The sequence below is a fragment of the Pygoscelis adeliae genome, unplaced genomic scaffold (genome assembly GCF_000699105.1).
Source record: "Pygoscelis adeliae isolate BGI_AS28 unplaced genomic scaffold, ASM69910v1 Scaffold22, whole genome shotgun sequence".
NCBI lineage: Eukaryota > Metazoa > Chordata > Aves > Sphenisciformes > Spheniscidae > Pygoscelis > Pygoscelis adeliae.
The window spans coordinates 3,699,936-3,720,799 of NW_008824350.1; the positions used below are offsets into that span (position 1 = coordinate 3,699,936).

A 20,864-nucleotide genomic window follows, 5' to 3' on the forward strand; every position below is an offset into this window, starting at 1 on the left:
TCTTCCCATCTTACTTAACTGGGTGGGCTTGGCTCCCTGCGTAGAACTTGGAGGCCGCTTCTGGGAGCAGTGGTTTCACTTTGGACACTGTATGATCCTTGATAACAATGCTAAATATGGAGAAGTGCATGTTTTCTGATCTCTTATTTATGATCAATATCTGAACTTGTTTACTTGCCATCTCTGTTATCTGCTATATCTGTTTTCCATTACTGTGCTCATTTACATCCACTTCAGTTGCAGCAGTATCAGTACTACAGTGCAGGACTGCTGTCTACACATGATCCTTACTACGAGCAGCAGCGCCACCTGTTAGGGCCCAAGAAAAAGAAGTTTAAAGAAGAGAAAAAATTAAAAGGTAAAGTCACTAACCTTGTGTTTTTAAACGGCTGCTGTGATTAAACTTCTTCCTTACGTTATTTCCTTTGAATAAACATAAATATTCAAAACTTTTGGGTTTTGCATGGAAATATCTGGTTCTGTCAAAGAAAAAAATCTTCAGAAAATACCGTGGCTTCTAGAAAGCTAGGGTGAAAACAAGGAATGTGAATTGAGGGTTCATGGCTTTAGATTTTCTTTGTGGACCTCTGAATCTAGAATGAAAGAGTTATGCAGTGAGCACCTTACAGCTTTATTCATTGCTTCGGAATCCATAAATACCATTGTGTATCATGGTCCATTTACTCAGAGTTTTTTGAAAACATCATAGTTCCTTGAAAAATGCAAGAACTTAGCCAGTACTTGATGCAGTTATTCCTGAATATATAATTCTTAGTGAACAAGTAATGATAGGGAGTGAGAATTTTCTGAAAATTAGAGGGAACTCAGAATTGATGTCCGATGTGAGTTAAAATAGAATTACTTCTGTAACCTCTCAGCTGGAGTTTCTCAGATGCATGTTTGCCAGGAAGTACAGTTTCCTTTCTTGATTGAGCTCGCAGCAGCTGTAGATCTGTAAGGAAGAAGGAAGAGAAGGCTATGAACTGTCAGCGTAAGGTGAATTCTCTCTAGTGCAAGTCCTTAAATTTGAGCTGTGTTTTAAGGGGGCTATTTTGGGCTTCCTTCCTTCCTATCTTTCTGCAAATTCCTTTAACAGTGTATTCTTTTTTTCTCCACTAATCTTGCAGCATCCATGATTTTGCATTCTCACAAAGAATATTTTTAGTATCTGATACCACTATCAGTTTCCTCTGAAAGCTGGTATCTGTAATATATGATAACATGCCAATCTCATTCAACTGCTGAAGTTTGGTTTGAGACTTACCCTACCAAATGCTAATGTTGTTACCTTTAAGTGTCTTACCTTTACATGCCTTTAAGTAGAATTTTACCACAAAGCAAGAAATGTTGCACCAGGTCCCAGACATTTTAACTCCTAAGGCATGAGTGGAAAAATTGCATTTCACCACTCTATTTATTAAACAGGAAAATCTTTCCATTATAAAGTGATGAGGAAATACCTAATATGATAAATAGATGGTGCCAGAATTGGCAAACATGGATAAGTTTGGCTTTTTGGTTGGTTCCACACATAAATTGGCTAGGATAGTTTACTCAGGAAAGATACCTGACTAAATGTGTCCCAAAAATAGAAAAAGAAATTGAATTTTATGATTATTGTTGTCATGCAGGCAAGTTGAAAAAAGTAAAGAAAAAGAGGAGACGGGATGAAGAACTCTCTTCAGAGGAGTCACCGCGACGCCACCATCACCAGACCAAAGTTTTTGCCAAGTTTTCTCATGATACACCACCACCTGGGTCCAAGAAAAAGCATTTGACTATTGAGCAACTTAACGCACGTCGGCGGAAAGTGTGGCTTAGCATTGTTAAAAAGGAGTTGCCAAAGGTGAGCTTGGCTAATGGCACTAGGTCAGTGATGATGGCAAGAAAGTGAAAAGAAAATTAACTTAGTGGGGAGTCGACACTTGGAAAAACAGCGAAGTAAGACCTCATTTTTCTGGTGGTCATTAATGACCAAACTGATATTCTGTAATCCGTAAGCAAAGTTGTAGTTCGAATTTCTTAGCACCAATGATACCTAGGTGGATCGTGTGGTGCTTTGCCACTGCTTTCATTTGGCTGTCCAGCCTTTTTCTATGAATAGTACAGTAAACTCTAGCAGGTACTCCTGCTAATCTACAGGATACCAATGTAGAGCAAACCAGTATCTAGGTTTTACATAAAGTTCAGGAAAGGAGTGTTTCAATCATTGTAGCATGTGTGGTTTTTGAAACTTAATTCAGAAGCAGTCTAGGGAAAAGTATTTGTATTATTTACAGGACAAGCTTCAGGTGCATTTGAAATAGAAAGCTGGGTTCACTGTCACTAGTTTTCTGAGATGTGATCAGAGTAGACCTTACAGCCTGCTTTTTGGAGTTCACAGTTAACAGACATTGAATTCTAGGAAGTAGAATATGAGTGATGGCTATAGCATCCTTTATGAACTTACAAGCCAGGTGAAGGATATGTGCAGTGTGATAGACCTTATTTTTTCAAAAGACTGATTTTGATCACATGACGAACATAGGATCTACATTAATTCTCAACATCTTTGGGAAACAGTGGAAATTTTTGTTGTTTACTTCAGTGATAACAGTGGAATAGGAGAACCCTGCTTTGCAATGGTAGTAATTAAAGAAACAATCCTGAAAAAGGAGGTGTTTTACATGCTTCCTTCAGGAGTTGGAATACATTTATGTATGCCTTCAATCATTAAGGATGAAAAGCTGTTTCAGTCAAAATAAAAAATACTTACAGTACCTGTACCCAGTTATACAATAGTGTGCATGGCTGAGTTTGGCATGTATATCTGCTGAAGACTGGATAATGATCTTCTAAAATACTGTGAAGCCATTACCCTTTAACTAATTTTAAGATGGTATTCTTTTATAGGCATACAAACAAAAAGCCTCAGCTCGCAATCTTTTCCTAACCAACAGCAAAAAGGTAAGTGTTGTTTAGCTTTATACTGTTACTTGTACCGGATGTAATAAGCAAACTGTAACCTCTTTATGTTTCTTCTGTTCTTATAATACTGACTGTACTAGCAGGGCAGTATAGGAGAAAGCACTGTATAGAAGTAATTTGTCACTTAGTATAAGGCTTTTCATTTTTTAGATGTGTCATTTTGGCGTGTTTCATAAGCAACAGATGAAACGAGCAACGTGAATTTCTTTCATGAGATCTTTTTGGCTTTCATAAGATTTAGTTTGTACATTTTTAATTTATTGATCTTTGATACAATAAATTAATGACTTCGGTACACTTTGTTGGCTTTTGAACTGCCTATCTATCCACTAGCTAGAATTTGCTGGTTTAAACGTTCTTGTTTAAATCAAAGGGGCTCTTGGAATATTAAATGTGTTAATTTACATAAATATATATAGGATCTGAGATTAAAAATAGAACAATTTTCTGCTTAAGTGATTGCAAAAGGAATTTATCTCCTCATCAGAGTCTTCTCTGGGAAGTGTCATTGTTTCTACCTAGAAGGCTTTACATTACGAACACTTGGTAGTGGCTTTCTGAGCATTTTTCAAGTGTTACACTCAAGTGTCTGATTCATTTATATGGCTAATGAAAAGGTAATCAAGTATATGGCTGAGAATCATCAGAGACAAGATGATGTAGGAAACTTTCCATTCTGTATATACATTATCAAGAAAGGGAGCATTTTCTGTGTAAGGGATGCAGAAAACAGGATTTGCATGTATTTAAGAAATTTTGCTGTAGGTAGGTAGGTTCTCTCCTATGGTCCGCCTTAGCTAGCAGAGAGTGGATTTCTTTGTGATGTCTGGGCAAATAGCCTGCGATTATTGTATTTGTAGGTATCAAAAATTGCATTTTAGCAAGTGAGTGGTGCAGCAGACATAGAGGTTTTGAAATGCCACTTTTTTTTTTCCTTTGTTTTCGTTTTGTTTGATCATTTGAAATCTGTGTAAGAATTGTTGATGTGCAAATTTTAGTGGAGGGAAAAAAAACTGTCACAAACATCAAACCCAGCAATTTTGACCGTTATGACAATGGCATTAATTTATTTATACTAGAACGAAAAACTGTGTTGTATTATGAGATGGTAGGAAAATTGTAGGATACTCCCCCACTTTTCAGTGTATTAGCATGTGAATGGGATTGTATTCCACCAATACTGCTATTGTAGCACCCTTATTAAAACAGTGAGGAAGTGTGGGCACCACAGAACAGTGTCTAGAATAGGTGCGTCAGAGTTGCAGACAGGCCTTGAACTCTGGTCTCCTGAGTCCCTTTCAAGGACCTACCCACCAGATCAATCCTTTAAGTACTGTGCCATGCTGAAACTGTCTTCAGGTTTTGTCTTCTCCATCATCTCAGGAGGTTTTTGGAAGTTCACGTTCTCTCATGCCATTTCAAAAGCATTACTGCTGAGTAAAGTATCACAGTTTTTCTCTTCTGAAGGATCAGACTTGGTTGTAATTAAATTTGATGATGTTTATTGCTGGCTTTCTTTAAAATCTGCCCATTTTACCATTGTTTCCAAAATGTTATTTCGCTCTAGCTTGCCCATCAGTGCATGAGGGAGGTACGTCGAGCTGCTATCCAGGCCCAGAAAAACTGTAAGGAAACTCTACCACGAGCGCGTCGTCTTACCAAGGAAATGCTTCTCTATTGGAAAAAGTATGAAAAGGTGGAAAAAGAACATCGTAAGCGAGCTGAGAAAGAGGCTCTGGAGCAACGCAAGCTGGATGAGGAGATGAGAGAGGTACAGCAAAAACACAGATTGCTGATAATCTGTTGAGGAGACACAGAAGTGACTGGATAATTTGAGCTTCTAAATGCAGGCCATGAAATTCAGTTATTTGTTCTGTTTCAGTGGTATTCCACGTTATTTCTACTGCTATCTTAAAATTCTTTACATAATTATTCTAATGTTAGCTAGAGCTGATAAAAAAAGCCTTCAAACTGCGTAAATCCTTTACAAGTGAATGAAATGGAGGAAGGGATTTGACAAGCAGTGTGTCTCACAGACATACATAACTCAGTAAGGGCCAGGCTTTTGTGATGGTTTGTACATCGTTCTGGGTCCAGAAGGCAAGCCACCTTTTCACTCATGTTGAATTTTCTTTTTTTTTTTTTTCTCTTTTTTCCCCCTGCTGTAAACTGGTATCATAATTTATACATGGGGCACAGAATTTTTCTGTGATTGCTTTTTTTGTTGGCCAAGGGACAGCTTCCCAGACTCCCTTACGGAGTAATAGGGGTTGAATTTAAGAAAAAGCTTTCTTGCCAAAGCTCTGTAGTGGATTTATGGTTGTTACCTTACGTGTGTGGTGATGAGCTAAGGTTGAATCTTTAGAACACCTTATGTTTAGTTTTATGCTCAAATTATGCTTTTATTTATTGCGTTCCTCTCGTTCTTGCAAGTTCATAAGCATTTTGTGAAGGTTTCAGCTGACTTAGGTTAATAGACAACTTCTAACTATAGCATTTTTTAACCAGAACCTAAGAATGAACAGAGTTTCTACAACGTCTTGCTGAACGCCAAACCATGATAATATCTCAACTGTATTACCTAGTGATACATTTCACGTATTCTACCATAATTCTCTTTACTAGTAAATAACAGAATGTTGGAGTTAGGTTGTCACGAGAGGTTTTTTTAAGTGTTCAGTTCTTTTACTGTAGACCACTAAAATCCTGTTTATTTTTGTCAATCTCTTAATTTTTCAGCGTGAACAAAACTTTTAAACTTTCTTTTCTTAGATTATGGTGTTCTTTGCCATGATTACTGAATTTAAAAGAACTTTTCATTTACAACAATTTATATTTTAATATAGTTGTTTATGGTGGCGGTCAGTGTTCTTATGTGCAACTAGTATTCTAGCATTTTGATGTCACAGTGATGTGCATAATATAATCTAGATAGATTGGTTGTTGATGTATTATTAGATTAAATTTTTTTTTCTTTACCTATATTTTAAATGTTAAACCTTTGTCATGGTTTTTTTTTCCCCTTCATCTGTTTTTTGTAAATGCTCTTCTCTTAGGCTAAGAGGCAGCAGCGAAAACTTAACTTCCTGATCACACAGACTGAATTATATGCCCATTTTATGAGTCGTAAACGAGATATTGGACATGATGGAATACAGGAGGAAATCCTGCGCAAACTGGAAGACAGCTCTACCCAAAGGCAGATTGATATTGGTGGAGGAGTAGTGGTCAACATCACCCAAGAAGATTATGGTAAGCGATTCATCTACAATCCTTCCTGTGCACTCTCTTGAGATTTACTGTACTCTGCATGTTATCGTGCAAACTTATTATTTCAAGCACGAAGTCTTTCTATGTAAGAAGCACTGCTATAATTACTGGAATTTACCTGTGTGTTAGTTTGGGTGGTTACTGCTGCTGAGCTCTAACACAGAGGATGTTGTTTTCAGATAGTAACTATTACAAGGCCCAAGCTCTGAAGAATGCTGAGGATGCTTACCAGATTCATCAGGCCCGGGTATGTATTTTTTGGATGCATGAAGTAGAAGAGAAATCAGAGTAATTGGTAAAGGCCACAGAACAAGGATCTTTCATAGCAGCCAACTCAAGTAGGTTTGTTTAATCCTGGGTGCCAGATTTGAATTTAATTCCATTGCCACTTTGTGTGCTAAACAGGTAGAAAACCAGAATATAAAGATTTGGGCTACAGGAACAGGCTTGTTTTCTGTTAGTTTCTGGCAGACATCTTATGACTTAATGTGAAGTGTAAAGCTTTTTACTATACAGTTTCTTGATAAATTAGTATGTTCATCATCTTATGCATACTTTCCTCTTCCTGTTTAGACCAGATCATTTGATGAAGATGCAAAGGAGAGTCGGGCAGCTGCTTTACGGGCTGCTAACAAGTCTGGTACTGGCTTTGGAGAGAGCTACAGTTTAGCAAACCCATCTATTCGGGCAGGAGAAGATATTCCACAGCCTACTATTTTCAATGGAAAACTGAAAGGTTACCAACTGAAAGGCATGAATTGGCTGGCCAACCTATATGAGCAGGTACCTTAGTACATCTTGCAAATTTTTAAAACTTCTAGGATTATTTAAGTCATTAGAGTAAACTTGGTCAAAAAATTTAATGGTTTTAAAAGTAGACCACGTATACTAAATCTGTAATGTCTTTAGAAGAAAGGAAAATACTATGTAAGCCACCTATCAGTATTCTTGATTACTTAGGAAATATCAACTTTGAATGGACATTAAATTCAGGATTCTTTATGTGGATGTTTATACAACTGTTTATCACTTAGATTATACACTGAGGAAACTTTTGCTGCTCAGAGCTGCGTACTGTTTCAGGCTTTGGTCAGCTGGTAAACTGCAGGCAGCCTGGTCCTTGTGTGTGTACCCAGTTGGGAATGTGATCACAAAGAGGAGACAGGCTGAGGAAAAAAATCAGCCCGAGAAATGAATGACAGTGCAGTTGAGAGAAATGATCTCTTAGTAGAAGATGTAAGAGACAATGAGGTGTTGCAGAGTTGTTACATTGGGGCTGCTCCCCCTAAATTCAGTGGCAACCGTTCTGCTAGTCCTGTAAGGATTAAAAAGTACTAAGGTGAAAGGTGTTCATTTATGGATTTTTGCAGGGCATCAATGGAATCCTGGCAGATGAAATGGGTCTGGGTAAAACAGTACAAAGTATTGCTCTCCTTGCACATCTGGCTGAGGTAGGTAGATGATAGCTTATTCCTGGTCAGCATGCTTGATAGAAGATGCATACTTTTTACACGTTTTAAATGAATTCTAGATTATAAAGCTTAAATGTCTTCAAAGGCATTTTAGCTATGGCATTTCCCTTTGTTTTAAAGCTACACCTTTGAAAGGGTGTGTGTATGTAGAAACCTGTGTGTGTATGTAGATACCTATGTGTGTGCGTATGTATGTATAAGTATGTATAAAAATAAAAATGGAATTTTCATTTATTCACAGAGTAATATCTTTTCACTTGCACTTAATGTGAAAGCCTGATAAGCGAGCAAGTTGTAGACTTCATGGTTCACTGACTTTTACAAATCAGAGACTTGTAGAAATGAAGTGCAAATTCTGAGCTGCGTGGTAATCAGCATGGATTTCCATATTTGTGGGTTTTTTTCAGGAAGCATAGTCATTCTGTGCCAGGGCAGACAAACCAAACAGAAGAAGCAACAGGAGCTTACTTCTTTATGCAGAAATAGATATCTTTATTTTAAAAAAAAAGTCCTGATTGGCATCCAGTCACTTGCCTTAAATAGGAGATATCAATCAAGTGATACTGAGAGCAGAACTAGCTGCGGTAGTGACCAAATGACAATGATGTGCATTTGTTTATGTCCCTTTTGATACCAGTTCACTGGCAGCATCAGCCACAATAGCAGAAGAGTGTGCAGAGCCGAAGGGTCTTGAGCTCATCTGTATGAAAGGGGTAACGGATAGGCTTGTCTCCCTGTTGCACTGCAACTTGAGATTTTTGGAAGCCTACAGAGGGCTTTTACTTTTTCTGGCTCTCACTTCTCCAGGCCAGCTTGTAACTACCAATACACTAATGGCCCAACTTTGTTATTCACCAGAGGGCATTCTAATGTGATGTGATGGCGCAAAGCTTGCCAGTGCCACCTGAAGTGCTTTTCCTCCCTAAAATGACAGGGGCTGTTAGTAATGTGAAGGTGGCAACTTTCAAAAACAAAGGAGCAAGCCAGATTGAAACAGTGGTGGTTGTTCTGGATTGCTGTTATGAAATAAGTCTTAGTTAAACATTAGATCTGCTCTCTTTGATTCTGTATCACCCTGCTGTGCTGGGAGGAATGTTATGTTGCATATAGTTCCCTCTCCTATGTAGCCACTGTCATTTAGTAGTTGTAAAGCTGTATCAAACTGTATTTGTGTCCCTTCCCCCCCAATTAATTGCTGGGTGTCTTTTTTTTTTTTTTAATGTGTGTATTCCAGAGAGAGAACATCTGGGGACCTTTTTTAATAATTTCACCTGCCTCTACTCTTAACAACTGGCATCAGGAGTTTGCCAGATTTGTACCTAAATTTAAGGTAATAAGCATGTGCAAGAAAGTTATTTCTGTTTTCTGAAAAGCAAACTGTTTTGTTCTCTTGAGTTCTTTGCCACATCTGGATGCCTAATTAACTTGGAATTTGAAACTGATTCTGATACTTTTTTCTGTCATCCTGTTTTTTCTGGAGCATTCAATTATCTGGTGTTTAAAAATGTTCTTACTTGAATCACATGATTTTCCTTTTGCAACAGCTTGAAGACACCTTCTCAGTGAGCAATTGAAGCAGGGCAGGGAATGGATGTCCAGTTCTAATATGTGGGCCTGGAAGCAGATACAAGAATAATATTTCAGTCTTATATACTGTCTTTAGGGTTAGAGCAGTGTTTTCATTCATTCATATCAATTTGGGTAAGATAAAGGTTGTATATGAACAAAACTGAACTCTAAAAGGATTAGAGGGAGAGAGAATACAGTTGTTATTATAGAAAAATAGAAGAACCATAGGCATACAACCAGTAATCAAGAAGAAGGAGAGAAGTGAGGCACAAATAGATGAGAACAAAAAGATTAGAAGAAAATAAATTGAGTTCTTCAGGTATATCGTGAATGTGAAATCATAGTAAAGTAGAAAGCAAGGAACAATAAGTTACTGAAAAACAAGCTGCTTACATATTCCCCAGTGGAAAACATTGGAGTGTTGCAAAGGAAGATTTGAAAAGAACGTGTAGTGCTGAAATTTTAGAATTAAAGATAGACAAAAGTGTCAGAAGCTTGCAGTTACATCTGCAATGGAGAACAGATTATAGTTTAAATATTTGAGTTGTTAATGTAGTAACCTTTGATATGAAGGGGTCTTGATCATTTTTTTTTTTTAAACATCTGATTTTCTTTTTAACAGAGAACATATAACAACAGTAAAAGACACCTAGTTATAAGTAACCAGTATACCAGTAACCTCCAGGCTAATTGTTTGAATCTCTTGGCTGCTTAATAAGGTGGAGGAAAAGACTTGGAAGTATTACTATAAGTAATATTTGATTTCTTGATCTGGGGTAGGGCAATATTAAAGGACTTGCCTTTTACCACATAGCTTGCTCTGCAGATCCCTGATGAGACACTATGTTGCTTATGGTGGTGTATATTTTGAGGTATCTATATGAGGAGAAGTTGTGCTAGAACATAGTTCAATACTTGATGATTCAAGTGGCTTATATTTTGGGATAAATTTGGATTACTGAGACTTCAAAGAAATGGATGAAGAAATAGAAATGCTTGAGTTAGTGAGGAGTTACTTTTAAAAAAAACTAAAAATCTATTTATGTATTTGCATAGCCCATAACAATAGGGGCCCTGACTAAAACCACTGGAGTAGAAAACATTAGAGCAGTTGGCCATTCTACCTACTTAGTCTCTCATTTCCTTTAATCAGTTCATTGTATAGAATAGGCGAGCAACTGTTCATGCTTTCTCCTTCTCATGAATGAAATACAGAAAACATTTCAAAAATGCAGTCAGGATGCTTGTGAAAAGATAATTTTCCCTTTTTTGATTAAAAAAAAAATCTGTTTCTGTCATTATATAGCTGTTCTTTGGGTTTATTGCATAATAATGTTTACCTCATCCATGGAACAGAACATTTTTTTTAAAAAAGTCTTCTAAACTTATGATTGTTACATGTTTACAACTTTGATCAATCTTTTTCAACCAGTTTTGTTCCTGCTTCTAATCGTACACAAGTGCTTCTAATCATACAGAAGCATGTAGTCAATTATGTTTGTAGTAAATCACAGTGAATTAATTTCTTCAGGTCCATGGCAGAATATGTAAACTAAAAGGCAAATCACTTTTTTGGTTAGTCTGATGGTTTTTTACTAGCATCCTTATTTCAGAACAGTTGGAAGAATATTCAGATAAAGGCACTTTGAAATTTGGAGCTTGTCAATTGAAGGATGGAGATGTTTAAGACCTCTCACAACCTCAGAAACCAGCATTCCTCACTTTCAGTCTTAGTTGAGTGTGGTCCTTTCATCAGACAGAAGATGGCAGTGCAATATTATTAACCAGTAACTCACTTCAGTTCACTGCAAAGATCTGTTCTGAGTAACAGGACCCATGAAATTCTGAGCTATAAATGGATTAACAGATTTCTCTGGCAGTAGTGCTTACTTCTTAAAATTCTTGTATTAAATATGTCCAGGCCAGATGTTTTAACTTTATCTCAGATTTTGGGGACAGTTCTGAAATACAAAATGAGCGGGACAACCGGGAACATTGAACAGGAGAATGAGCCCACTAGTCCTGTAGGGTTAACTGTAGCAGTTGAGGGCAGACCTCTTTCTGACATAAGCAAAGTATCATTTTTAATTTTTAGAAAAACCTGACTAGAAGGTATAACATGCTACTGCGCATTTTGAGATTCTCACCATAGCTTGATCTAATCTTTGTACTAAGCATAAGTTGCTTCATACCTTTGCCTGGAATGCTCTGTTTCTAAGTATTTTTAAGTGCTTTCTGATTTTTCTCTGTGTTAAGACAGATAATTTCCCTTTTTGTTGTTTTGGAGAAAGAGGTCTGTCTTTCTCATTTTGTAGAATAAATAGTATAAAATTCTAGAGCAGGTATATCTTTATTTGAAAATAATGTCTTTCTACTTTTTTACTGTTCCAGGTGCTACCTTATTGGGGAAATCCCCATGACAGAAAAGTGATCAGGAAGTTCTGGAGTCAGGTAATACCAGCATGCCCATGTGCTTCAACCATTTTTGTTACTTGTGACAAGTAAACCAGAAACTGTTAGTACACCCCACCAGGCTAAATGATGTGTAGATAGAGTTCTGTTTCTTCATCCATGTAGTAGCACTTTCATGAAGATAAGGAGGTAGAAGGCTTCTCTTGTGCTGGAGAGCAATACAGTACAGGGCAATTCAGGGCAGTATGGAGTTCGTTTGAAGAAACTAGAGCTCTGTAAATAAAGCAGGAAGTTTCAGTGTCAAGGACTGTTTATTCTATTTGAGTAACCTAACTCAGGATGCCCAAGTCTAGCATCCCTGCAGGCCTGACAGATTGTTCCTAATTTAACAACAGCATTTTGTAGGGTTCAATGCCGGGGTCTTGTCTGGCACGTTAAGAAGCATCTGAAATTGTTCAGGGACTAATGGGCTGAAGTCCAGATCCACCAGTTGAATAACCGTGCTGTAATTAATTAAAAGTCAGCTGGGGAAAAATGCGATAATAATGAGAAAAGATTATGAAACAGAAGTCTGAAATTACAGTATACACAAGTGAACTCTTCACAATGTATTTACATTATGTGGACATTTGTTTCTTATTTTGTCATTATAGAAGACACTGTATACTCAGGATGCTCCTTTCCACGTGGTGATTACCAGTTATCAGCTAGTAGTACAGGATGTGAAGTATTTCCAGCGAGTGAAGTGGCAATATATGGTGCTGGATGAAGCGCAAGCACTCAAGAGTAGCTCCAGGTAATAAATTAACTGGAAACAAATTCTTCCTTCTGTATCAATCTCTTGAAGGAATATTAAGAAAACGTCAAGGTTACACAAATTGATAGAAGTTAAAATTGACACACATAAGAACCTTTCAGTGTCTAACCAAGTTAAGTATCTGTATAACTCTATGACACTGGATTGATCCACTAGTTTTCTGCATTTAGATTTTCCTTCTGCAAATATGTAAAATGTAATTAAAAAGTAATTGTGGAGCACAAACTTAGATGGAGTACAGGACAGTTAAACAAAACAGTGTGAAATGCTGTTCACCTTCTTTCCTGACTACTCACAGAATTCTGCCTAGTGAACAGTCTGTAGTCTTTAGTATGTATTGCTTATATTGGCTCCATTAAATGCACTATTTTGATTCCTTCTTCAGTGGCACTTCCAGACACAAATGAAGGTCAGAACCCTGTGAATACTGTTGGCTTCAGTAAAGCCCAGTCTTTGACATAAGACTCTGTGCCAGAAAGTTTTCTGGTTGTTTTCAAGTAATAGATTTGTCCGTCTTTACTTCTGTAATTGCTTTCCCATAACCTTTGCCCAAGTTGCCACTGTACACAGTAAGTTAAAGGCTGCGTTAGATGCAGACTCATTCTGACCAAAGTCTGTCTCTTCAGCATTCTTTGGAAACGGCCCCTTTAAGAGGATTGTAATGTATAGCTCAGCACTCCAGCCACAGTGGCCCGTACACTTAGTGTTGTAAAGTCTGAAAAATACATGACATTCTGATTCATAATAACTGTTTCTTTTGGGAAGTTAATTATTTGATGATGAGATTTTATTCGTATCCAAGCATTTGTATTAAAAATGAGTAAAAAGATACTTAGAAAAATATAATAAATTATGCACGTTTCTTTGTAATTTGTAAAAGGCTACTTCTTCCTGTAATTGTCTTTTGAAAGACTGGGGAGTAGCTGTCATAGTTTTACCCAGTGACCTCCAAAAACCATTTGGGAAGGTCACTGGAAGCAATTGGTCTTAAAATACCTTATGTTTCATATCCTTCTACAAAAAACAGTTTTAATGATTTTTCTTCATTTTATTCATCAGTGTTCGTTGGAAGATCCTGCTACAGTTCCAGTGTCGAAATAGATTGTTGTTGACTGGGACCCCAATCCAGAACACGATGGCTGAGGTATTTGGGAGCTCACAAGAGTGGACTTTTCTTTATAACAAGAATATATACTAAATACGTGTGAACAGTTGAGAAACCTGTTGTATTTGTGTGGTTGTGGGATCATACTTGTAGCAAACCACTGGCAAACAAACACGGAATCAGCTCTGGAAGGGGAAAATTTGGAAATGTGCCACGCATTCAAATAAAACTGAAGATACCTGATAGTTAGTAATACCTAGGTTACAGGATGAAATCTAATTCTTGTGGATTTTTCTTCTGTTGGCTGAAATCATTGTGCTGTGTTTCTCACTGCTTTCTAATGGTGTTTTGTTAAGTTGATATACCTGGCATTTGTCTGGGGGTGGGAAGAGGATGCGGCTGGATTTTTGTTTAATTTTGCCATGTCTCATGATCTAGTAAAGTGATTTTGCTCATGAAGAGCTGCAAGGGTTTGGGATCCCCAATTACATTGTCCAGAGTAGGGTGACTTTTGCTGACCTACTGTTTTCTCCTCTCCTTTTAGCTGTGGGCCCTGCTGCATTTTATCATGCCAACGCTGTTTGATTCCCATGAAGAGTTCAATGAGTGGTTTTCTAAGGACATAGAGAGCCATGCAGAGAACAAATCCGCCATTGATGAGAGTGAGTGCAATGTGTAACTGCAGTAGTTTTTATATTAAAAATCTGTCGCCTTTTCCAACTACTAATGGATAAACTTTACCACTCTTTTTTTTTTGAGAAATGTCATCTAAAGCGGAGGGTGCATAATGGGATTGGAATGTTATAGATTGTTGTCCATAGTTTATGTCAAGGTTTGTGTTTCTGGCTGTAATGTAGCATCTGTAGTGAAGAGAAAAACGTGGTGAAAATGTTGATTTGCTACTAGTCTTCAGTCCTCCTCCTTCCCAAACACAGGAGAACAAATATTTTAAATATTTGTAAGTTTCTATAGAGCACATAATCTTGGAGATCTCCTGAGTGTGTTACAAGCTCTAGACATAAAAGTTATGACACAAAGTGCTAAACACTTTTTGAGCTCCAGAAGAGGAGCATAAAAATTCTTTAAAAAACAACAAAAAACACCTTCACAGTAAATTTTAGGGGATAATTATGTAAAAAAATCTAGCTAGGTAAAATAGCTGATTTGTAATTGGAGTAGAACACAGCACAGTTGGAACTTGTCACAGAAGTAAAGGCTTTAAGAGTTCTCAAATACCCAGAACTTTGTTTTTACAGGTTATCGTAAAGACTGCAGTTGTCTGTCAATGCAGCATGCCCTGTTTTTGTGATGCTATAATTTTGGGAGGCGAAACTTAGAACTGTAATGATCCCTTTTCACAAATTAGCAATGTCTCATCTGATACTTTCTTCTTCAGTAATAGTGAGTGATAAATTTAAGCCCGTATTGTTCAGCCTAGAGGAATATAAAACACATAAAATGCTTTAGAAGTTCATTCTTTGAAGCAGATATTTAGATTCATAAGTTAAACAGTGTAGCTCGGCACCCATTTAAAAAAAGAAAAATCAGAAAAATGCCAACTCTGTGCTGTAAGAACTCGTATGGGGGAAATGGCTGAGCAGTAAGTAATTACTACTTAATTTGTAGTAGAACACCATATAGTTTTCTTCTTTGGTGAAGTAATCATTCCTTCTTCCCCATTCCCTGTATTTCAGACCAGCTATCCCGCTTGCACATGATCCTGAAGCCTTTCATGTTGAGAAGAATCAAGAAGGATGTGGAAAATGAGCTGTCAGATAAGGTGAGAAAAAGTATTTATCTGGAATGAGTATTTAAACTTTATTGTCATAGCTCTGTTCTCTAATCTGGTTTTTGCAAACTCATTTGTCAGTCTGCATACCTGAAATTTGATTGTAGACCTTTCACGGACCTTCAGTTTTTGGCACCGTGTCCCAGCAATCTCATTAGAAGTGAATGTAACTGAAGCACCCCTAATTAATAAACTTTTCTTCTAGGGAAAACATTTTGTTAACGGTTACAAATAAAAAATCTTTAAGCCTGATTAAGTTGACAGAAATATCACTAGTTGAAGTGAAGGAGATTGATACAACAATGATTGGGTGATAAACATTTCCAGTTGCCTTTGTGAAGGAACTGGCATGGATTTAGGATTCCTTTTGCTTACTTGTAAAGAGCAAGAAATGCATAGTGGCAACATCATACTCTTCTTTCTTGTTAGTCTCTTAATTTCATATGGATGTTAGCAATACTGGATGATCTCGTGGTAAACATGTCCCCGGGTTTTGGGACCACTGCCTAAGAGACACGTACTTTGTTCTGATGTGCTTATTAATTTCAAAACTAGAACTTCCCACAGACACTGTTGTTATGCGATGCACCTGTCGTTATCATGGGCTCCTGACACCTGTTTAAGACAACTCTAAATGGGTAGCATTTTAACAATGGGATAGTAGATTGAGGTCAGATTTTAAGCTGATCAGCTGCAGATGTGATGTTTTCAGAGCTTCTTAATAATCTATCTGTTTACTTCGTTGTGCTCACATACTTCTAAAGGTCTGTCTCCCACATCATAACCTAAGCCTTCCAAAACACACCTATTGGTTAAGTCCTTCCCAGGTTGGATCCTGAAATACAGATATGAATGCGACTGCCTGTATGTGTATTTTCTGAGAAAGTTATGTTTTCCTTAAGATATGTTTCTCTCTGCTTTGTGTGTACTGATGTGGTCATCCTCCATTTCAGAGACAGAAAAGGCTAAATCTTCATTACTATTTTGCAGATTGAAATTCTTATGTACTGCCAGCAGACAAGTCGACAGAAGCTGTTGTACCAAGCTCTGAAAAACAAAATCTCTATTGATGACCTCCTGCAGTCCTCAATGGGCACTACTCAGCAAGCACAGACCACCACTAGTAGTCTCATGAATCTAGTCATGCAGTTCAGGAAGGTAAGGCTATTTTAAATAATAATTTTTAAAAGTACAATCATTCATGAGCAGAGAGCTAAAATACGGCTTCTAGAAAACACCATATAAAAAAAATTTCTGGCATAGGCAAGCTAAATTTGCATGCAGTTCAGTTGTGTTTCTGATGCAGCGTAGCATGATGTTGGGATAGAAGAGCTTTAGCCAAAATGGTGCAAGCACCTGCTAACTGATTTGGTTCCAAATTGGTTGTTGAAGGAAATAATTCACTTTGGGAAGAAGAGGCAATAGTTGTTATGTGAATAGGACAAGATATGATGCAGTATTAAAATTTGAGTAGATATACTAAAATAGCTGTGACATACTAATCAATATTAAAGTTTTAGTGATCAATAGTCATAGTTGATTTGGGATGTAAATGCTGCATCAGACTAAATTAATTCCTCCCAGTGTTTGACATGCTGTCTTTCTTATAGGTGTGCAATCACCCAGAGCTGTTTGAGCGACAAGAAACTTGGTCTCCATTTCACATCTCCCTAAAGCCATACCAGATTTCAAAGTTCATCTACCGTCACGGACAGATCAGGGTCTTTAACCACTCACGGGACAGGCAAGTCTACTCCACTTCCTCTCCAGCTTAGCATATTTAGTATTATTACTTATACTTATTTTAGCTTTGTAAGTTCTAATTAACTCACCTGATGTACTTAAATGACATTGGCCAAGCAATGCATTCCTAGTTTTCTTTCGTTCATTCAGCTGTTAAGCATCTGATATCTGATGCTCTTTCTTGGTGGAATCCTGATCATCAGATATCCCTTTGATGGAATAAGGAAGTCAGGAAAAGGAATTTAGAGTTGTTGCTGATGATGTGTAATAGAATTAAGCTTTAAAAGAATTCTTAAAACCTTGTTTCCCTTCAGTGAGTTTTCATGTTTAAGGAAGCTATCAGTATCTGCCTGTTGTGACGTGGTATATCGTGAGCATCTACTAGTGCCTTGACAGCTTTTAATGCTTACGTTGGATGAATAGAAGCTGCCCAAGTGCAGTTTGCTGTTTTCTCCGACTGTGGCAGTTCTTGATTAATTTTGTTTGCATTCAGTTATGAGAAGTGCTCAGGACAGAGATGAGGAAGCCATGTTTGAAGATGAGACTAACTGTTCTACAGTGTAAAATGCAATTCCAGAGCAATGGTGTGTCTCAGTGTCAAATTAACAGTAGTGCATGTGGACTGATGATGCTTTTCTCTTACTGCCATGAAATTCCAGATATCCGGAGTGCTGAAATACTTACAATGAAGAACTGAATAGTTACTCTGCATTTTCTGCTGATTGTGTAATTGAACATTGTATGTGTTAACACCTTCTTAGTGATTTTGTTTGGTTTTGTTGCTTTCATTTTCAGGTGGTTACGGGTTTTACTTTCGCCATTTGCACCAGACTACATCCAGCAATCTCTCTTTCATAGGAAGGGTAGGTTTACAGTCCTGGGAAGCAAGCTGGGTTGCACACTTGCATGTGATGTTGTAATATGTCTTATTCAGGGGGAAGGACTGAGAGGCCAGATCAGTTAGTCCTCTGAGATAATCTGATTCCAACTTGTTAGAATTCTGTTAGCATTTGTACTTGTACATATATTTCATTTGCTCAATGAGGAAAGGATGGAAGCAGCTGGAAGAATAATCTACGGACAGCTTGTTATTTGGTCACTGCTTAATCCTACTGCAGTCTCTTGTTCCATTCCTCCCGTCTTTTTTAACTTGCTTCAAGGGATTAATCCTGCCTTTTTAGTCTAATGTGAATTTTTCACAGATTCAATTCAGAGACATCTTGGATTCATTTCAGTACATTCTGTATTGTATGTTAAACTGCCAGCTTCTCTTTTAAGTAAAAAGTAGATGAGATGCAAGTGACCCAGGATCTAATCAATGAGCAAAAGACCCACATAAGCTGCTTATATTGACAAATACAATTGATTATTATAGATTATTGAATTTTTTTCACTAAAAAGAGCTAACTAGATTGCTCAGCTACTGGGGTTGGAAAAACTTTGGGAGAAAAAAGCAAGAGAGATACTGGCTGCCATTATTATGCTGAAATCTGTTAGCATGGACCTGTTCAGCTATGCAGAACCCTTTTCAAGTAAGAAGAACTAGATGCAGCTACAGGAGTCTGTACTTGCCTGTAACTCTCTGACTTCTGTATGTCTTGCTGATTATTCTGGTTTCTGTTTGTTTTGGTATTCATAATAGACTTTTTCTTGGGGATCCTTTTTGGCATACCATAGAAGAAAAATACTTTTGGGAATATAATTTTTGTGTAGAAGTTAAAAAATAAAAAGATATGAATGGTATTGGGGATATGCAGTGCACATGGGTGGGCCTGAAAGGCTTTCTTCATTAACAGTGGAACGTATCTCTTCTGCTCCCCACCATTCACTGCAGCGTATCCATCATCCTCACTGTATCTGTTGCATCCTTATGCCCATGCTCACATTCCTTTACCAATTCCTACATCTCCTTCCAACCCGTTTGACTGACTGGCTGGGTAAGAGGGAGCATGTTTGGCAGGCATCCTGAGGTATGCATGTTCTGGTCAGCCATCTGGCAGATACGTGTTTGGATTTGCAAACGCTCACGCTGCCTATTGATTCTTAGTATGCAAAATCAATGTCCTTACTGGCTGCATGGTTTTCTGGCCTAGAACGTATTTGTCTTTCTTGGTAAATGCCCTTCTCTTGCCCAGACTGGAAGATGAACTGGAACTTCGAGTCAGGCAACAGCAATTAAATTTTCAGTATTTCTAAAAGATCTAGGTTAAATTAGGATCTCCTGTTTATTCACCTAGATTTGTCATATGTCAGAGAATGTGTACCTTGAATTGATGCAGTAAGTTTATTGTTTTCAGCTATGAATGTCTGTGAAACGTGTTGGCCTAACTTCAGTGTTTCTGTGACATAGGCATCAATGAAGAAAGTTGTTTTTCTTTCCTCCGGTTTATTGATGTCTCTCCAGCGGAAATGGCAAACCTCATGAATCAGGGACATTTAGCCAGGTGAGGACAACTTTTTTTTTCCCTCTTTTAGTACTTACAGGAAAAGTACAGTTGGAGGCATCTCTCTGTAAACCTGTGTTTTCTATGCCTCCTAATAGTATCATTTGTCTGTCATTATCTAATATTATAGCAACTTCTAGAGTGTTCTTCCGGGTATAGGGCACCATTATGCAAGGCAATTTTTATGCCTCTGTCAAAAGAATACCTCTGTTACAAAGATTTGACGTTGTAAATACACAAGACGGTCAAAGGGCAACAGAAGAGTTTGCTTAGGATCCCACTGTAGGTTGCTGGCATTATCAAGCGCAAAATCCAGACTTTTGAAGGCCAGTTTATTGCAATGCTTACCAATTGCACTTGAGCGTGTGTTGTAACACATGTGGAGTAAGCTTGTGCTGTGATAGTTGTTCTTCATCTCCAAGCCACATTGTCTACTTTCCACGTGTCCTGTTTTTAATATGGAATGGAATTCCAAGGCATAGGCTTAGGATAATGGATTTTTAGCAGCATGAACTGTATTATCTTGAAAGGAAGGTGATCTGTTTAAGTTATAGTGTACTCTGCAACAGACAGTACTCCGACTGAAGTTAGATAGTGACTGTAAGAAACTTGAGATTAAAAGCAAGTCTGTCTTAATTAATAAAGGTGTTTTGCTTAGGGCTTTGTAAGTGTAATATTTTATTGTTGTGGTTATTTTGGAACACTGTTTCTTGTCTGTGTTTCAGTAACATAATACAAATTTCTCTTCATCTCTCTGAATGATCTTTATGATAAATTCTGCATTCATTATGCAGGTTGTTATGAATAATTTTTATTGATAATTTATGTATGGAGCAATTTACAGAGAAGTCAGAGTGCAATTTTACGTAGTAGTGGCTGACTCAGGCTTGACCCTTTTAAACGAAGTGCTTCAAAGTGTATTCTGATTTAATCATTTAGATTCAGTTAAGCCACCTTTGAAAAAAATGGAAATAAGAGTAATATAATTGGAAGATGTCTAGCAAAAATTATTTCCTTTAAGTTAGGACACTGCAAGCCTGAAATTCTGGAAAAACATTTGTGTCAAATAGACTTATGTTGTAAATATACTCAAGCCTTTCTTTCACAGAGCAATGAATAAACGTATCTACTGTGTTTTGTTTCAGATGGTTAGCTCTTTTCCTGTCTCTGAAAGCATCCTACAGGCTCCATCACATGCGCTCCTGGATGGAGACCGAAGGGGAGATACAGCAGGGGTCACGTTGTCTGAGGAACAGGGATTTTTTGCTTGATGTAA

The 20,864-nt window shown here is 37.5% G+C and overlaps 1 protein-coding gene across 1 annotated transcript in view; it reads left to right on the forward strand.

Annotated features, from left to right (window-relative positions):
- INO80 (INO80 complex subunit) overlaps positions 1 to 20,864 on the forward strand; it is a 59,806-nt gene that overhangs the window by 4,635 nt on the left and 34,307 nt on the right. The window contains exons 5-23 of the mRNA XM_009319231.1: positions 238 to 358; positions 1,632 to 1,846; positions 2,893 to 2,946; positions 4,535 to 4,738; positions 6,024 to 6,219; positions 6,417 to 6,484; positions 6,811 to 7,020; positions 7,608 to 7,688; positions 8,944 to 9,039; positions 11,670 to 11,729; positions 12,344 to 12,486; positions 13,567 to 13,651; positions 14,157 to 14,274; positions 15,307 to 15,392; positions 16,392 to 16,559; positions 17,012 to 17,145; positions 17,940 to 18,007; positions 19,495 to 19,588; positions 20,734 to 20,860. Of these exons, the coding sequence (XP_009317506.1) occupies positions 238 to 358; positions 1,632 to 1,846; positions 2,893 to 2,946; positions 4,535 to 4,738; positions 6,024 to 6,219; positions 6,417 to 6,484; positions 6,811 to 7,020; positions 7,608 to 7,688; positions 8,944 to 9,039; positions 11,670 to 11,729; positions 12,344 to 12,486; positions 13,567 to 13,651; positions 14,157 to 14,274; positions 15,307 to 15,392; positions 16,392 to 16,559; positions 17,012 to 17,145; positions 17,940 to 18,007; positions 19,495 to 19,588; positions 20,734 to 20,860 (2,328 nt within the window). The remainder of the gene's footprint in view (positions 1 to 237; positions 359 to 1,631; positions 1,847 to 2,892; positions 2,947 to 4,534; positions 4,739 to 6,023; positions 6,220 to 6,416; positions 6,485 to 6,810; positions 7,021 to 7,607; positions 7,689 to 8,943; positions 9,040 to 11,669; positions 11,730 to 12,343; positions 12,487 to 13,566; positions 13,652 to 14,156; positions 14,275 to 15,306; positions 15,393 to 16,391; positions 16,560 to 17,011; positions 17,146 to 17,939; positions 18,008 to 19,494; positions 19,589 to 20,733; positions 20,861 to 20,864) is intronic.